The 16,967-nt window shown below is 22.6% G+C and overlaps 3 protein-coding genes across 3 annotated transcripts; all 3 read left to right on the top strand. All coding sequences in view use genetic code 6, as the record gives it.

Annotated features, from left to right (window-relative positions):
* Positions 1–3,220: 3,220 nt before the first annotated feature.
* Positions 3,221–4,250, top strand: TTHERM_001393293 (transmembrane protein, putative; the record flags this gene model as incomplete). Its single annotated transcript, XM_012795864.1, has 2 exons — positions 3,221–3,231; positions 3,395–4,250. 2 exons carry the CDS (start codon positions 3,221–3,223, stop codon positions 4,248–4,250), a joined length of 867 nt encoding a protein of 288 aa, XP_012651318.1.
* A 451-nt stretch (positions 4,251–4,701) lies between these two features.
* Positions 4,702–8,774, top strand: TTHERM_01393290 (REJ domain protein; the record flags this gene model as incomplete). The annotated part of the gene is made up of 4 exons (XM_001029632.2): positions 4,702–4,976; positions 5,042–5,243; positions 5,511–8,261; positions 8,412–8,774. 4 exons carry the CDS (start codon positions 4,702–4,704, stop codon positions 8,772–8,774), a joined length of 3,591 nt encoding a protein of 1,196 aa, XP_001029632.2.
* A 4,584-nt stretch (positions 8,775–13,358) lies between these two features.
* Positions 13,359–16,730, top strand: TTHERM_01393280 (REJ domain protein; the record flags this gene model as incomplete). Its single annotated transcript, XM_001029631.2, has 5 exons — positions 13,359–13,589; positions 13,751–15,074; positions 15,162–15,663; positions 15,729–15,930; positions 16,077–16,730. Coding segments are annotated over 5 exons (2,913 nt in total), but the record flags the coding sequence as incomplete, so codon positions are not given.
* Positions 16,731–16,967: the final 237 nt, after the last annotated feature.

Raw genomic sequence — 16,967 nt, 5'->3', positions numbered from 1 at the left:
ATTAATTATTTGATATTAATTTATGATAATTAGTATACACACATATATTTATATATTCAATAGATCAAAAATTCAAATAAGTCCGTTTATTTATAAGATAATAGAGTTTTACGTAGAAAACAAATAAAATGTCTAAATATAATTTCGAACCTTTATTTAACAAGTAAATAATTCGATTATGTATTACAATATTATCTGTTTCTTAGCCCTCTTATTAAGGTGAAAAAATAGAGATTTTGAGCTTTTTAAAGATTTCAAAAATTTAGGGCTCCCTCAACAACCTTGTTGGGTAAGCTTGTCGAGGAATCGGGTAGTATTTGTTTGTTATAATGTAAAAATCGCTTAAAATAAATGAAATCGAACATTTGATTCTTAATTTAGAACCAAATAGATATTTTAATTAATTAATTTTCACTTAATAAATACTTAGTTAATTTTTATTGTCTAAATTATGGATATCAATCCTATCAATCTATTTAATATACAATTCTTGATTGAGTCTAAGTACTTTTCAATGTTAATTTCAAGTGTTAAAGTTAGAAAAACATAATCAATAATTTACAATCCATCCACTCGTATAAAAACAACTAAAACCATTTAACTCCATTTTTGAATCTCCAACCTTTCATTAATGTAATACATACTAAAAGAGTATTATTATTAACAATTGGATCAAAGTAAAGCCTAAAACGTAGTTTTTTGACTTCCATTAATGTGAAGATTTAGATTAATTACATTCACTTTCAAGCTAATATTTTACGCGTGCGTTTTCTTTAAAAAATAATTTCACTAATTTAAATATAATTTAGTTTTAATTTCAGTTTTTAAATAGATTTACCAAATATTTAACAAGCCCTATTGCTATTATTTAGTTAAATGTTTGGTTATTTTACATCTATTTTTATTAATAGTTCATTTGATTTTATATTAAGTAAATATATTTTAAATGTTAATAAGCTTTGAAATTGTATCATCTTTAAGTTAAAAATGGTATCAGTAAAATTAAAAATACAAAGAGTAAATGATATATATATTTAATAATTTTATTAATTGATTATAATAGATTATTAAATTAAACAGTTAAAAATCAGAGATATTTTAAAAATTGACTCAAAATATTTAAATGAATGTATTTTGTAATAGCTCCTGCTTTTCTTTTCAAAAATTAAAAGCTGGATTGAGTTTTAAAAATAATCAGATTAACTGGTTATTATCTATAATAATCTAATTTTTCTTAATAATATAGAATGTTTCACTAAAACCAATTTATTATTAATAAGAAAAACTAGAATTTTATTTTTTGGCATAAATGTAGATAATAATTACATAGGACTAAAGTTTCTTTCATTGCTGATTTATAAAATTGTTTTAATAATAAGATATTATTTAAAAATAGATGTAAATTATTTATGAGGATTTATTTATTTGTTATGTAATAGCTACTGCTTTATTTTTCAAAAATTAATGGCAGGATTAAGTTTTAAGAAATAATCAGATCAATTGATTATTGTCTGTAATCATCAAATTCTTTTTTAATAATAAATAATAGATAGAATGCTTCAAGAAAATTAGTTATTTAAAAAAAAAGAAATAGATATAATGAATTATAGTGTTCTGAAGCTAATATATAAAGAACTTTAATTTATTTGCTGCTTTATAATAACTTTTAGATTTTTTGAACAGGTATGAATATTAGTTGTTTAATGGCTATCAGACTGCTAATTTATATATTTATATACAAAAATAAATGCAATTAAAAAATACTATTTTAAGCATTAATTTAAATTATAAATTATCGATTTCTAGTTTAAATTCATGCAGAAATACCATAAAATGAAATAGTGGGTGATAATCTTGATAATTAATTAAGCTGATTTGATATTTTTTTTATTGATTAAATATTAGATATATGAATTGTAAGTGCTTTAATTTTGGTTTGGGTAGAAGAAAGTTGTTACAGTCTTAATTTGAATTAAAAAAACTTAATAATTAAAAGAAAATAATGAGTGGCTGGCTTAAAGCCTGCTTTCTGACAGATGGCTTATAATCATTTAAAGCAATTTTTAAATCTCCAACCCTTCTAATATGTTTTGCATTTAATTAAATGGTTATCTTTAAGATTTTTGTATCTTAAATAAGTTTTAGAAGGGTTTATTTATTTAGTTAATATTAAAATCTAATATAAGATAAATACAAATTCTTTTAATTTATTTTTTATTTGCTTGGCAACTAATATTAGGATATTAGGATGACTTGTATACAAAGAAAAGGCTTAATTAATCAATTTACAATATAATATTTATTTAATCACAAAAAATTATTAATCTAAATCTCCTAAAAATAAATTGAATAAACAAACCAACAATGAAAACTTAGAAAATTAGAGCATTTCTCTTGGTTATTTTACAAAGTCTAATATTTGATTCATAAATTTTGTAAAAAATAATTTATTTATTTTCATAAATAAACAGTCTTAAAATATTTATTTGCTAAAAAATGGTAAGATTGCAGCCAAACATAATTTATCAATTAAGGTTAGAATCCAAATTGTAAATAAATTCCATTTAAATTATTGTTTTATTATTAAATTATTTTTTATAAACATAAGTTAGTTATTGTATAATTAATTATGTAGCACCTGCATAGCAATCTGATATAGATAGCATGAAAAAATATTTCTCAAACATGAATTGCTTAAATTTAAATGTTTTTTCAATCAACTAACTATAATACTTATCAGGAAGTAGTTGTAATTCAAATAGTGAAATCATAATAAAATATACTCCCGAAACCCAGTAAAAAAAATAATTAAATAAACAAATATTATGAGAGCAATCAATATTTAAATCTTTTCATAATTAATTTATTTTTAAAATCAAAAATAGAAATCACAATATTTTTGATGTTTTAATTTTTTCTTCTTCTTTTATTTTCAAAATATTTTATAAATAAATTAGGAATACAGTAATATATTCTTATTATTTTTTCCTTGCTATAGATCTCAATATGCCTCCTAACAATGATTTAAAACCAATAGTTGAAATAAATAAAGTACCTTATAAAAATTAAATTGGATATACTTAACTATATACTACTTAAGGCTATTCTACGAATTAATAAATTGTGTTTAATAAATAATTAAATGTAGATAGTTTAACAATTAAATTACAGCCAAATATTGGAATATAATATCAAATTTATTTTTGGTCTATTGGTCTATATGTATAATTGGTAAATTTAACTTTTAAATTTTTTAATAGAGAGAGAGATGTTTTTTTTTGATAAATTAGAATATAAAAAAATTATTTATTTGAAATTTAATATCATGAAAAACTTTTGTTTAAATTTTAAAAAATGAATCCTCACTTAAAAATATTTATTTAATATAATATAGTGCCAAGTAAACTGTTAATAGTGTGATTATAATTAAGTATGCTAATAATGTTTTTCTGGGTATTATTATCAGAAATAAACAAACTAATGCTAGTCATGTAATCCACCCTGTTAAACTTGTGATGGTCCAAATCCAAATAATTGCTTATCTTGTAGTACTGGACTGTATTATAATTAGGCCACAAAGTCATGTATTTGTGATCCAACCTGTAAAACTTGTGATGGTCCAAATCCAAACAATTGCTTATCTTGCAATCCTGGACTGTATTATAATTAAGCCACAAAGTCATGTATTTGTGATCCAACCTGTAAAACTTGTGACGGCCCAAGTTAAACTAATTGTTTATCTTGTAACTCAGGGTTTTACTATTAGTAAGCTGCAAAAAAGTGTGTAAAATCTTGTAATTAAAATGAATTTCCAAATTTATTATTATAGCAATGCTAGTCATGTGATAAAAGTTGTGCAAGCTGCGATGGAAAGGATTTAAATAATTGTTTAAGTTGTTACCCTAACAATTTTCTTTACAACAAAATTTGTGTTAGCCTATGTCCAAATGGATTTTAAAGTAATTTTAACACTCTCACATGCGATTCATGCTAAAATTATTGGAGCCCATAATGCAATCCCTGCTATTCCAACTGTAAACAATGTGATTAGTCATAGATTTAAAAATGTCAGACTTGCTATAATGAAACAAGATAAATAGATGTTTAAAGTAATAGATGCATTTGCAAAAACTAAAATGATTAAAGGAATATATTTTATTAATGCAGCTATGAAAATATTGCTGTCATTGATGCAAAATTAAGTGCTACATTTCCATAACTTATTATTGATTTGGGGTCTCCATTAATGAATATCATATCAAATACGCCTTAGTCTTTGTGCTCATAAATATTTGATTAAGCAACACTAGGCAAACTTGGGTTAGATTCTTCTTGCAAAATCAATGGGAATAAAATTTTAGTTAATTTAAGTATGTTAAATTTATTAAATATTAAAAAATTAAACTCATCAAACTTATATATTCTTTCATTTTTAAATATTTTATTCTAAATTTTATTTTATTTTAATAAATAGGTGACTCATCGACAATCATGGAAAATAACTCAATTAATCTATTACCAAATAAGCTGCAGTTTGTAGATTATAAAGACACTTTCATAAATACATTTTATAGAAACATTACCTTCTAAGATTCCCCTGGAATCCCTTAAATTTAATTTAGCTATAATCACATTGAAAACAGCTGTAATCCTATAAATATAACTCTTTATAGTATTTAAAACGATGCAGGAAGAAAATTTATGAGTCTTAATTGGACTTTAAATCAAATTGTAGGCTCCATAAGCAGCAAGTAGTAAGTAAGTATACAAGAAATATTATTAAAAGCAAGCTAAAACAAAAACACTAGTTTGATTATAGACCCTAAATACCTACCACCAAATATTAACATAACAATATAATTTAGTTATTTACTTAAGGTTAACTAAACTGGTACTTAAACATTCACTGTTATTTATCAAAAATAAAAATTTATAAGAGTCAACTATTAGCAATCTTTGTACCCACCAATTTATAGGTTAATTTTTCTTTATAAGGAATTAATTAGTTTTATAAGTAAATCTCAAAATAATAAATAAATAGATCTATGAGCTTGAGTTTCTACTTTTAATTTTACGTAGAGATATGCGAGTTAGGCCAAATAACTTTTTTTAATGAGCCTGTTGATTTACAACTTACTTCTAACCAGCTTTAAAAGTAAAGTCTAAGTCAATACAATTAATCAAGCTTTCAATATGACATTCTCCCTTACTCCTTAGCATCTAACTAAACTTTTAATATCAGTGTAAATTTTTTGTAAATATTATTAAAGAAACACCATCAAAATATTTAAACTAATCTATCATAAATATTAAAAATATTTCAAAAAATTTTTAATTAATTTAGCAATAACAGAAATGTAATTAATTTAATAAAAAATTAATATTATTTTGAGTGTAAAATAATACTTCCATATAGAGAAATTGAATTTATTATTCCAATTTAAAATAAACCACTTCAAAATAAAACACTCAAATATTTATTATATTTATTTATCCATTTTTATTAATAGTTGATTTTGAATTTGAGTTCAGATAGTAAGATAGTTGCCATCTAAAATATCTCAGTTAATACTTAAATTACAGATTTGTTTTTGCAAATTATTGGAGGATCAAGCCTTGTTTTAGGCTATCAAAATTAAATGATCTTAAATACAGATTCGAGGGATTATGAAATTCAAGATTCAAATTCTGCTTCAAATATCAACTTTAGTTGGAAGTGTAATAGCCTATCCTCTAATGACCATATCTGCTATGATTATTAGAATAAGTAGATTTAATTGTAATAAGGGGCCAGTAATATTACGTTTCCTGCTAAAACCTTTTAGCCATACACTATAATTTAGTTTACTGTTGTAGGATAAAAAGATTCTAGGCAATCAAATTTCACGACTACTTGTATATTCACAGAATTAGATATTCCTCCACTAAATATTTTAACAACAACACACATTAACCGAAAAATTAATTTGAATGATGATCTTAATTTTTAAATAAATTATGGTGAGAATGTTTCATCAGATTCCTTGTCTTATGCTGGAGCTATATTATATGATAATAATCCAGTTGCAGCAATCAAATTTGATTATTTCCAAATTAGATTCAGAATTTGGAACTATTTTTAAAATATAGATCCCTCAAAGCAAACACTTTAAATAAGATTTTCTGTGTATAATCCATTATATGTTATGCCAAGCTTGTCTACAATTAGTATTTAAATTAATATTCCACCTCAGAATTGCTTTTTAAGTATAAATCCTTTATAAGGAATAGCGCTTGAAACTATCTTTTAGGTTTAATTATTGAATTGTACTGATGAAGATCTTCCCCTAACTTATTAGTTCTTCTATTACAATAGTGCAGATGATGCTCTTCAAGAATTAATTTCACCTTGGAATATTTTAAGAAGATAGATATAAGATTAGACTATAAACAACTCAATTTAAACAGTTCTGCCTTAAGGAAATCTAGTTTTTATGGTACAAGTAATGGATTCTTAGCTAGGAGTTTATAATACCTCTTCTACAATATAGGTTCAAGCTTAGAATAAATCAGCTGATGAATATTATAAACTGGTAAATCAACAGACTTTTTAAGCTTTATAGAGCTCAAATATATAAATCACAAACTAACTAGTGACTTTAAGCATTATAGCAGAAGACATCAGTAAAAACAATTAATTTTCATAGCAAATAAATGATTTAGAAACTTTACTTATTTAAAATATATAATAATTATCTTTCTAAATACCTAAATTCTCCCTTTTATCTACATTTGCAAACAAAGTAACTGCTTAACTATCATAACTAGTCTTTAGCTAATCTTAATAAAACAGTGTTACAACATAGAAAAATAAAATATTTGATTAACTTTAAGCAATACTCCAAAATACTAATTCAACCATACAAAATAGTAATCTTAGCCACTTACAATAAAATAATGACATTTAAATTTAAAATATGGTAGACTCTTTTAAAATTTTAAACTCAAGCGTTAGTTTGAATAGTAATAACTCATACGAAGATTTTTAGTCATACGATAAAATATCAAGTTAGATTGGAAATCTGCTTAATAATATTAGCTTACCAAACTAAGGACAAATTATTCTAAATGGTGATTTGTCCACTCTTTTGTCAGATAAAGTAACATAGAAAAACTTATTCAAATATGTTATAAATACAGGTTATTAAAATTCCGAAAATTAAACTAGCATATTTAGTATTTCAAGAAATAATTATAAGTAAAATATTTATGAAAATACTTCAGATTTTTAGGCATACACATAGCAATTCAAAAATATTAGTTAAAACTTTACCTACTCTAAGAATGAAGTAATATCACCATAGATTTATAATTCATCTTCTTAAACAATCTCAAATCAGTCTACTATTATTTACTAGTTTAATAATACAAATTCTAGTAAGTTATATAATATGACATGCATTTAAAAAAATAATCTTTCATGGAGTAAATAAAATTGTGGTATAACAAAAATTGCTTAAAATGGATACTTGTGCTGCTGTGCCTCCTAAAAACCAACAACCATCATTGAAGATATTGATGACATGTTCTCAAAAAATAAAAATTTGTAGACAGCATTTGGAGAATAAGGGATATTAAATATAGCAAGTTTTGAGAACTTTTATATGTATATAATATTTTGGCTCTTGATAATATTCACACTGACTGAAATTTAATTATTTATTATTGGAAGATTCTTAGACAAATAAGCAGTAAAAAAAAGATACTAAAAAGTTCATAATCAAGAACTAAATAATTAATTGTAAAATGAATAGTTATAAGAGTTGAGATACCAATAATAATAAATTGACGATAATAACTAAAATATTTGTGAAAATTCTTAAATGATAAATAACGATGTATTCCAGCACTCTCCTTTTACACATCAATTTAATAGTAAAGAAAATGTCTAACATGAAATCTAGTAAAATCAATAGATTCTATCACCTCCTGATTAAAAAATATATAATTAATTTAATAGAAGAAGAAAAAGATAAAAATTCCTCAATTTATAAACATAACAAATCCAAAGAAACTTAAAAATATTTTAAGAACAAAATATTGAATTAAACGAAGAGAAGGCTGAATCTAACTAATTGCAAATAATTAAATCATAATCAAGCTCTAAAAGTGTTGAAAAAATCAAAACTCAAACAAGCTCATAAACCTAGATAAAATAGGTTTAAGATGAAGAAGAAATCTAAAAAATCAATGTTTATTTGTAACTTTCTAAAGCGAAAAAGGTAGCAATTTTTCATTAATTTTTTAGTATTTTTTACATTTTTGATGATATCCTTTAAAGGCCTTTAAGATTCACTCTTCTTTACTTAAAAACAATACACACCTTAGTTATTTCAATATTATTCTAAGGTTATAATATGCTAATTTAGCAGGTAATAATAGCCATAATAAACAGTTCATTAATGAAGATAGTTTTTTTAGGAATTATATTTACCTTCAAAAAGGGTTCAATAGGTAAAACAGTTTCTCTAATTTTGTTAATAGTTATAAGCTTAGTTTACTACTATATCATTTTGGCTGTATCTAGTGGTAAAACTCCAAGTGAGTCGAATCAATTTATAATCCTATTTATAATATCTTTTCTAACAGAAATGGTATTCATAGAGTTAATAAAGTCATTTTTTATGATCTTGCTGATTCAAAAATATATTAAATGTAATGAATCCAAAAGTATTATTGGTAAATTGTATAATTTATTTGATTTAAAATAAATAATATTTAATATTGATGTTTGAGCTAACTTTATATTTTTATATTTTCTTGTTTTTCACTTAAAGAAAGAATATCACCTTTTAAAATCATTTTTTTTAAAATTTAGTTTATTTTCAAAGTTTAACTTTAAATAATTTCTGTTATTCAGTTTCAGTTTGATCTTTGTTTTTAGCAATAAAAATCGATTCCTTCCTATAATTTTTTAGATTAAAACTAAAGAAAATGATAAGAATTAAATCTTTTACTTAAAATAAACACTGTAATTTCCCAAAAAATAATTTCTACAAAAATTTAAGAAAAATTAATATTTTTTGTAATTTTATGCAAATATTTCATCATATATATTTATCCTTAATAAACTTAATAAGAGAGGATTTAGATTATATTGATATATATTTCAAATAATTATTTTGAATGTATTTATGAAAAATTATTTTTTAATTTAAAAATATATTAATAATGAATAGATTTTATCAAAATGAGTTAAAATAGAGTATATCAAAAGGAGTTAAAAAATTTCTAATTTATTTTTGTAACCTTATTTACTGTCAATCTTTTATTGAGTCTTCATTAGATTTTAATCAATTAAATCATCCTATTTATTTTTTGATTGTGTAATTTTAAAAATTATTTTTATTTATTTTTGATAAAATAATAAAATAAATATAAATAGATATTTAGCTTCAAAATAAAAAAATATATTTCTTAATTTTAAATTATAATATTTTATTTTTTTAATTTTAGTTTTAATCATATTAAGTAATATAAAATGATGGAAGAGATGAAAAAGAAGCGAATAATTTATTTATCAGTAATTTAATAGCTACTGCTTGAATTAATAATTGGAAGGATATTTTGTTCAAAGAAAAAGCTAAAAAAAATCCCAAACAATCTGATAACTAAAAAAAATAGTGAGTTAACAAAATATATGAATGAATGATTGAATTAATTAAATCCATAAGAAATAAATTATTAGATACTAATTTATGATAATTATAATAAGCTTATATCTTTGCCAATAGATCTAAAATTCAAATAAGTCTTATAAAAGCCTTTATTAGTAAGATAATAAGATTTTGCATAGAAAACAATATAAAGGACTAAATATTATTTAACTTTTATTTAACAAGTTAATAATTAGATTATATATTACCATATAATTTATTTCTTCGCCTTCATATTAAGGTGAAAAAACTAAGATTTTGTTTGACTTAATCTTTTAATTTTATGCAAATATTTCATCATATATACTTATCAATAAAAGAGGATTTAGATTATATTGATATATATTTCAAATAATTATTTTTTTGAATGTATTTATGAAAAATAAAAATATTTTTCAGTTTAAAAATATATTAATAATGAATGATTAGATTGTATCAAAATGAGTTAAAATAGAGTGTATCAAAAGGAGTTGAAAAGTTTCTAATTAAATTTTGTAACCTTATTTACTGTCAATCTTTTATTAAGTCTTTATAAGATTTTAATTAAATCCTCCTATTTATTTTTTGATTGTGTAATTTTAAAAATAATTTTCTTTTATTTTTGATAAAATAATAAAATATAAGTTGATAAATAAAAAGAGATTCTAAATAAAAAAATATATTTCATAATTTTAAATTATAATATTTTATATTTTTAATTTTAGTTTTGATCATATTAAGTAATAAAAATAAAATAATGGAGGATATGAAAAAGAAGTGAATAATTAATTTATCAGTTATGTAATAGCTACTGCTTGAATTAATATTGGCAGGATATTTTGTTCAAAGAAAAAGCAAAAAAAATACCAAACAATCTGATAACTAAAAAAATAGTGAGTTAACAAAATATATGAATGAATGGTTGAATTAATTAAATCCATAAGAAATTAATTATTAGATACTAATCTATGATAATTATAATAAGCTTATATCTTTGCCAATAGATTTAAAATTCAAATAAGTCTTATAAAAGCCTTTGTTAATAAGATAATAAGATTTTGCATAGAAAACAATATAAATGACTAAATATTATTTAACTTTTATTTAACAAGTTAATAATTGGATTATATATTACCATATTATTTATTTCTTCGCCTTCGTATTAAGGTGAAAAAATTAAGATTTTTTTTGACCTTTAAAGATTTTAAAATTTAGTGCTCCCTTAACTACCCAGTTAGTTGGGCTTTTCGACGATTAGGGTAGTATTTGTTTATTTGAATGTAAACATCACTTATGATGAAATTGTAAATTCGATCTTTAATTTAGAACCAAATAGAAATATTAATTAATTAGTTTTCACCTAATAAATAATTAGATAATTATAATTATCTAAATGATGGATATTGATTCTCTCTATCTATTTACTTATTTAATATATAATTCTTGATTGAGTCTAAGTTTTATTTGGTTTTATTTCACGCACTTAAGTTAGAAAAACATAATCAATAATTTACAATCAATCCATCCTCTCATATGTATAAATATAACTAAAACCATTTAACTCCATTTTTAAATCTTCAACCTTTCATGAAAGTGAATTAGATTAATTATTTTTATTTTGAAGCTAAAATTTTAGGCATTATGTATGTTAAAAAATAAATTGTTTTACTTAAAGATCGATAGCATTTCTTTTTATTTCGGTTTTTAAATAGATTTATGAAATTTTTAACAATCTCTTATTGCTATTAGATATTTATATGTTTGCTTTATTTATTTACCTCCATTTTTATTAATCATTCATTAGATTTTATATCAAATAATATCAGTAAAATTATAAAGACAAAGAGTAAATGATATGCTTTAGTAATTAATTATAATAGATTATTAAATTAAAGTGTAAAAAATAAATAAGATATATTCTTGAAGGAAAATATTTAAATGAATGTATTGATTAGTTTTGTAATAGCTCCTGCTTTACTTTTCAAAGATTAAAAGCGGATAGAGTTTTCAAAAATAATCAGATTAATTGATTACAATCTAAAATAATCTAATTCTTCTTAGTAATAATAGAATGCTTCACCAAAATTAATTTATTATTAATAGATAAACTAGAAATAAATTTTCTTACATTTATTTATGTAGCTAACAATTACATTGGACCAAAGTTTAATTGCTAGTTTTTAAAATTATTTTAACTTTTAGAGAATACTATTTAAAAAATAGATGGAATTTATTTAAATGAATTTTCTTATTTGTTTGTTATGTAATAGCTACTGCTTTATTTTTCAAAAATTAAGGCAGGATCAAGTTCTAAGAAATAATCAGATCAATTGATTGATATCTGTATCTTTTTTGATAATAATATATAGAATGCTTCACAAAAAATTATTTATTCAAGAAATAAGATATACTATAAATTATAAGGTGCTGCTACTAACTAATATATAAAGAACTTTAATTTATTTGCTGGTTTATAATAACTTTTAGATTTTTTGAAAAGGTTTAAAAAACAAATAGTTTTTTAATGATTATCAGTGTGCTAATTTATATATTTATATATGAAAATAAATGCAATTAAAATACACTATTTCAAGTATTAATTTAAATTACAAATAAAAGAAGGTTTTGTCAGTACTTACTTGTTTAAAAGCATCCTGAAATTCTTAAATTTAATTAAAATAATTTGTAATTAAAGAAAATAATGACTGGTTTAAGGCAAGCTCGCATGTTGACAGATGGATTATAATCATTTAAATCAACTTTTAAATCTCCAACCCTTCTAAAATGTATAGAATTTAAATAAATGGTTATCTTTAAGATTTTTATGTCTAAAAACAATTTTAGAAGGGTTTATTTAATTAAAATTAAAATCTAATGTAAGATAAATTCAAATGGAATTAATTTATTTTTTATTTACTTGGAAACTAATATTAGAATAGCTTACCTATTAAAGGCTAACGATATCACTTTACTTTATAATAATTAATTAATCACAAAAAATTATTAATCTAAATATCCTTAAAATAAATTGGATTGATTAACAATGAACACTCAGAAAATTAGAACATTTCTCTTGGTTATTTTACAAAGTGAAATTTTTGATTAATAAATTATGTAAAAAAGAATTTATTTATTTTCATAAATAAACAGTCTTAAAATACTTATATGCTGATCCTTTGTATTTTTGCTAACCAGGATAAGTGAATTATGGTGGTTTAAATGCTAACTGTATACTTCTTTTAAATTATTGTTTTATTTTTAAATCATTTTGTTTAAATTTAAGTTAGTTATTGCATAATTAATTATTCAGTATCTGCATAGTAATCTGAAATTGACAGCATGAAAAATTATTTCTCAGACATGAATTGCTTAAATTTGTTTAATTTTCCACCTATGAATTTGTAATCCTTATCAGGAAATAGTTGTACTTCAAATAATGATATAATAATAAAATATACTCCATAAAACCCGTAAAAAAAATAACAAAACAAAAATTATGATTGCAATATTTATATCTTTTCTTAATCAAAAATTCACTTTAGATTAATTTATTTTTAATATAAAAAATATAATTCACAATATTTTTAACCTTTTAATTTGTTATTCTTTTTTTTTTAAATTTTTTAATAATTTAGGAATACAATGATATTTTCCTATTTTTTTACGTATACTATTGATATCAAAATGCCTTCTAATGTAGATTTATAATCGATATTTGAAATAAATTAAGTCACTTATTATAATGATTATGGATATTTAAGTTCTTATTAGTATTATTCAGCTAATGCTTTTAGTATCACTAAGTAATAATTAAATGTAGATAGTTTAACAATTAAGATAACACCATTTGATAATAATAATATTGGGGAAAAATATCAAATTTATCTTCGCTTGCTTGGTCTATATGTGTAATTGGTAAATTTAGTTATTAAATTTGTTTATAGAGAGAGGAATATTAATTATATTCTTGATTAATTTTAATTTAAAAAATTATATTTTTTTAACAAAAAAAACTTTTCTTTAAATTTTTTTATAAATTAATTCCCACTTAAAAATATTTATTTAACATAATATAGTGCCAAATAAACTGCAAATAGTGTGATTATAACTAAGTATGCTTATAATGTTTTTCTGGATATTATTATCAGCAAAATACAAAATAGTGTATACCTTGTGGTAGCAACTAATTTGTTAATTAATTCAACTAGTGCTAATCATGTGATCCAGCCTGTAAAACTTGCAATGGTCCTAATCCAAATAATTGTTTATCTTGTAATATTGGGCTTTATTATAATTAAACCACATAATAATGCATTTGTGATACAACCTGTAAAACTTGTGATGGCCCAAATCCTAACAATTGCTTATCTTGTAGTCCTGGACTCTATTATAATTAAACTACAAAACAATGTATTTGTGATCCAACATGTAAAACTTGTGATGGCCCAAATCCAAATAATTGCTTATCTTGCGTAATTGGATTGTATTATAACTAAGCCACAAAATAATGTATTTGTGATCCAACCTGTAAAACTTGTGATGGCCCAAATCCAAATAATTGCTTATCTTGCAGTCCTGGATTGCATTATAATTAAGCCACAAAATCATGTATTTGTGATCCAACCTGTAAAACTTGTGATGGTCCAAACTCAAATAGCTGTTTATCCTGCAATCCTGGATTGTATTATAATTAAGCCACAAAATCATGTATCTGCGATTCAACTTGTAAAACTTGTGATGGCCCAAATTCAAATAGTTGTTTATCTTGTATCTCTGGATTATACTATTAGTAAACTGCAAAACAATGTGTAAAATCCTGTAATGAAAACTAATTTTAAAATTAGTTATTATAGCTATGTTAGGCATGTGATAATACTTGTGCAAGTTGTGATGGAAATAGCTCAAATAATTGTTTAAGTTGTTATCCCAACAGCTTTCTCTACAACAAAAATTGTGTTAGCCTTTGTCCAAATGGGTTTTAAAGTAATTTTACTGCTCTCACATGCGATTCATGCTAAAATTATTGGAGCCCATAATGCAATCCTTGCTATGCCAACTGTAAACAATGTGATTAGTCATAAATTTAAAATGAATAATGCCAGACTTGCTATAATGAAACAAGATAAATAGATGTTTCAAGTAAAAGATGCATTTGCAAAAACTAAAATGATTAAAGGAAAATATTTTATTAATGCAGCTATGAAAATATTGCTGTTATTGATGCAAAATTAAGTGCTACATCTCCATAACTTAGTATTGATTTTGGATCTCCATTGATGAATATCATATCAAATACACCTTAGTCTTTATGCTCATAAATATTTGACTAAGCAACATTAGGCATACTCGGGTTAGATTCTTAATGCAAAATCAATATGAATTAAATTTTGGTTAATTTAAGTAACTTAATTTTATTAAATATTCTATAATTCAACTCTTTAAATTTATAATACTTTCATTTTTAAAATATTTTATTTTAATAAATAGGTGACTCATCGACAATCATAGAGAATAATTCAATTAATTTTTTGCCAAATAAACTGCAGTTTATAGATTATACGGATACATTTATTAACACATTTTATAGAAACGTTACTTTCTAAGATTTCCCTGGAGTTTCTTAACTTTAATTTAGCTATAATCACATAGAAAACAGCTGTAATCCTATAAATATAACTCTTTATAGTATTCAAAACGATGCAGGAAGAAAATTTATGAGTCTTAATTGGACTTTAAATCAAATTGTAGGCTCCATAAGCAGCGAGTAGTAAGAAAGTATACAAGAAATATTATTAAAAGCAAGCTAAAACAAAAACACTAGTTTGATTATAGGCCCTAAATTCTTACCACCAAATATTAACATAACAATATAATTTAGTTATTTACTTAAGGTTAACTAAGCTGGTACTTAAATGTTCACAATTATTTATCAAAAATAAAAATTTATAAGAGTCAACTATTAGCAATCTTTGTACCCACCAATTTATAGGTTAATTTTTCTTTATAATGAATTAATTATTTTTATAAATTAATCTTAAAATAATAAATAAATAGATCTATGAGCTTGACTTTCTACTTTTAATTTTACATAGAGACATGCGAGTTAGGCCAAATAACTTCTTTTAATGAGCCTATTGATTTACAACTAGTTTCTAACCAGCTTTAAAAGTAAAGCCTAAGTCAATACAATTAATCAAGCTTTCAATATGACATTCTCCCTTACTCCTTAGCATCTAACTAAACCTTTAATATGAGTGTACATTTTTTATATTGAAAAATACCTCCTAAATTATTTATAAAAAGATAGATTTTAATATTCAAATTTAAAATACAACTTTTTAATCTGCCCAAATATTAATAAAATTAATTTATTTATATTAAACTATTCATCTTTAATAATAGTTGATTTTGAATTTGAGTTCAGATAGTAAGATTGTTGCCATCTAAAATATATCAGTTTATATTTAAATTACAGATTTGTATCTGCAAATTATTGGAGGCTCAAGTCTAAATTTAGGCTATTAAAATAAAATGGTGTTGAATACAGATTCGAGGGATTATGAAATCCAAGATCCAAATTCAGCTTCAAATATCAACTTTAGTTGGAAATGTAATAGCCTATCCTCTAATGACCATATCTGCTATGATTACTAGAATAAGTAGATTTAATTGCAACAAGGGGCCAGTAGTATTACGTTTCCTGCTAAAACCTTTTAGCCATACACTATAATTTAGTTTACAGTTTTTGGATAAAAAGATTCTAGGCAATCAAATTTTACGACAACCTGTATATTCACAGAATTAGATATTCCTCCACTAAATATTTTAACAGCAACACACATTAACCGAAAAATTAATTTGAATGATGATCTTAATTTTTAAATAAATTATGGTGAGAATGTTTCATCAGATTAATTGTCTTATGCAGGAGCTATATTATATAATAATGATCCAGTTGCAGCAATCAAATTTGATTATTTCCAAATTAGATTCAGAATTTGGAACTATTTTTAAAATATAAATCCCTCAAAGCCAACACTTTAAATAAGATTTTCTGTGTATAATCCATTATATGTTATGCCAAGCTTGTCTACAATTAGTATTTAAATTAATATTCCACCTCAGAATTGCTTTTTAAGTATAAATCCCTTATAAGGAATAGCGCTTGAAACTATCTTTTAGATTTAATTATTGAGTTGTACAGATGAAGATCTTCCTCTAACTTATTAGTTCTTCTATTACAATAATGCAGATGATGCTATTCAAGAATTAATTTCACCTTGGAATATTTTA

The sequence above is a fragment of the Tetrahymena thermophila genome (genome assembly GCF_000189635.1).
Source record: "Tetrahymena thermophila SB210 genomic scaffold scf_8254795, whole genome shotgun sequence".
In the NCBI taxonomy this organism is placed as follows: domain Eukaryota; phylum Ciliophora; class Oligohymenophorea; order Hymenostomatida; family Tetrahymenidae; genus Tetrahymena; species Tetrahymena thermophila.
The sequence above is the reverse complement of the archived record's forward strand: the minus strand, read 5'-3'. Positions and strand labels throughout refer to the sequence as shown.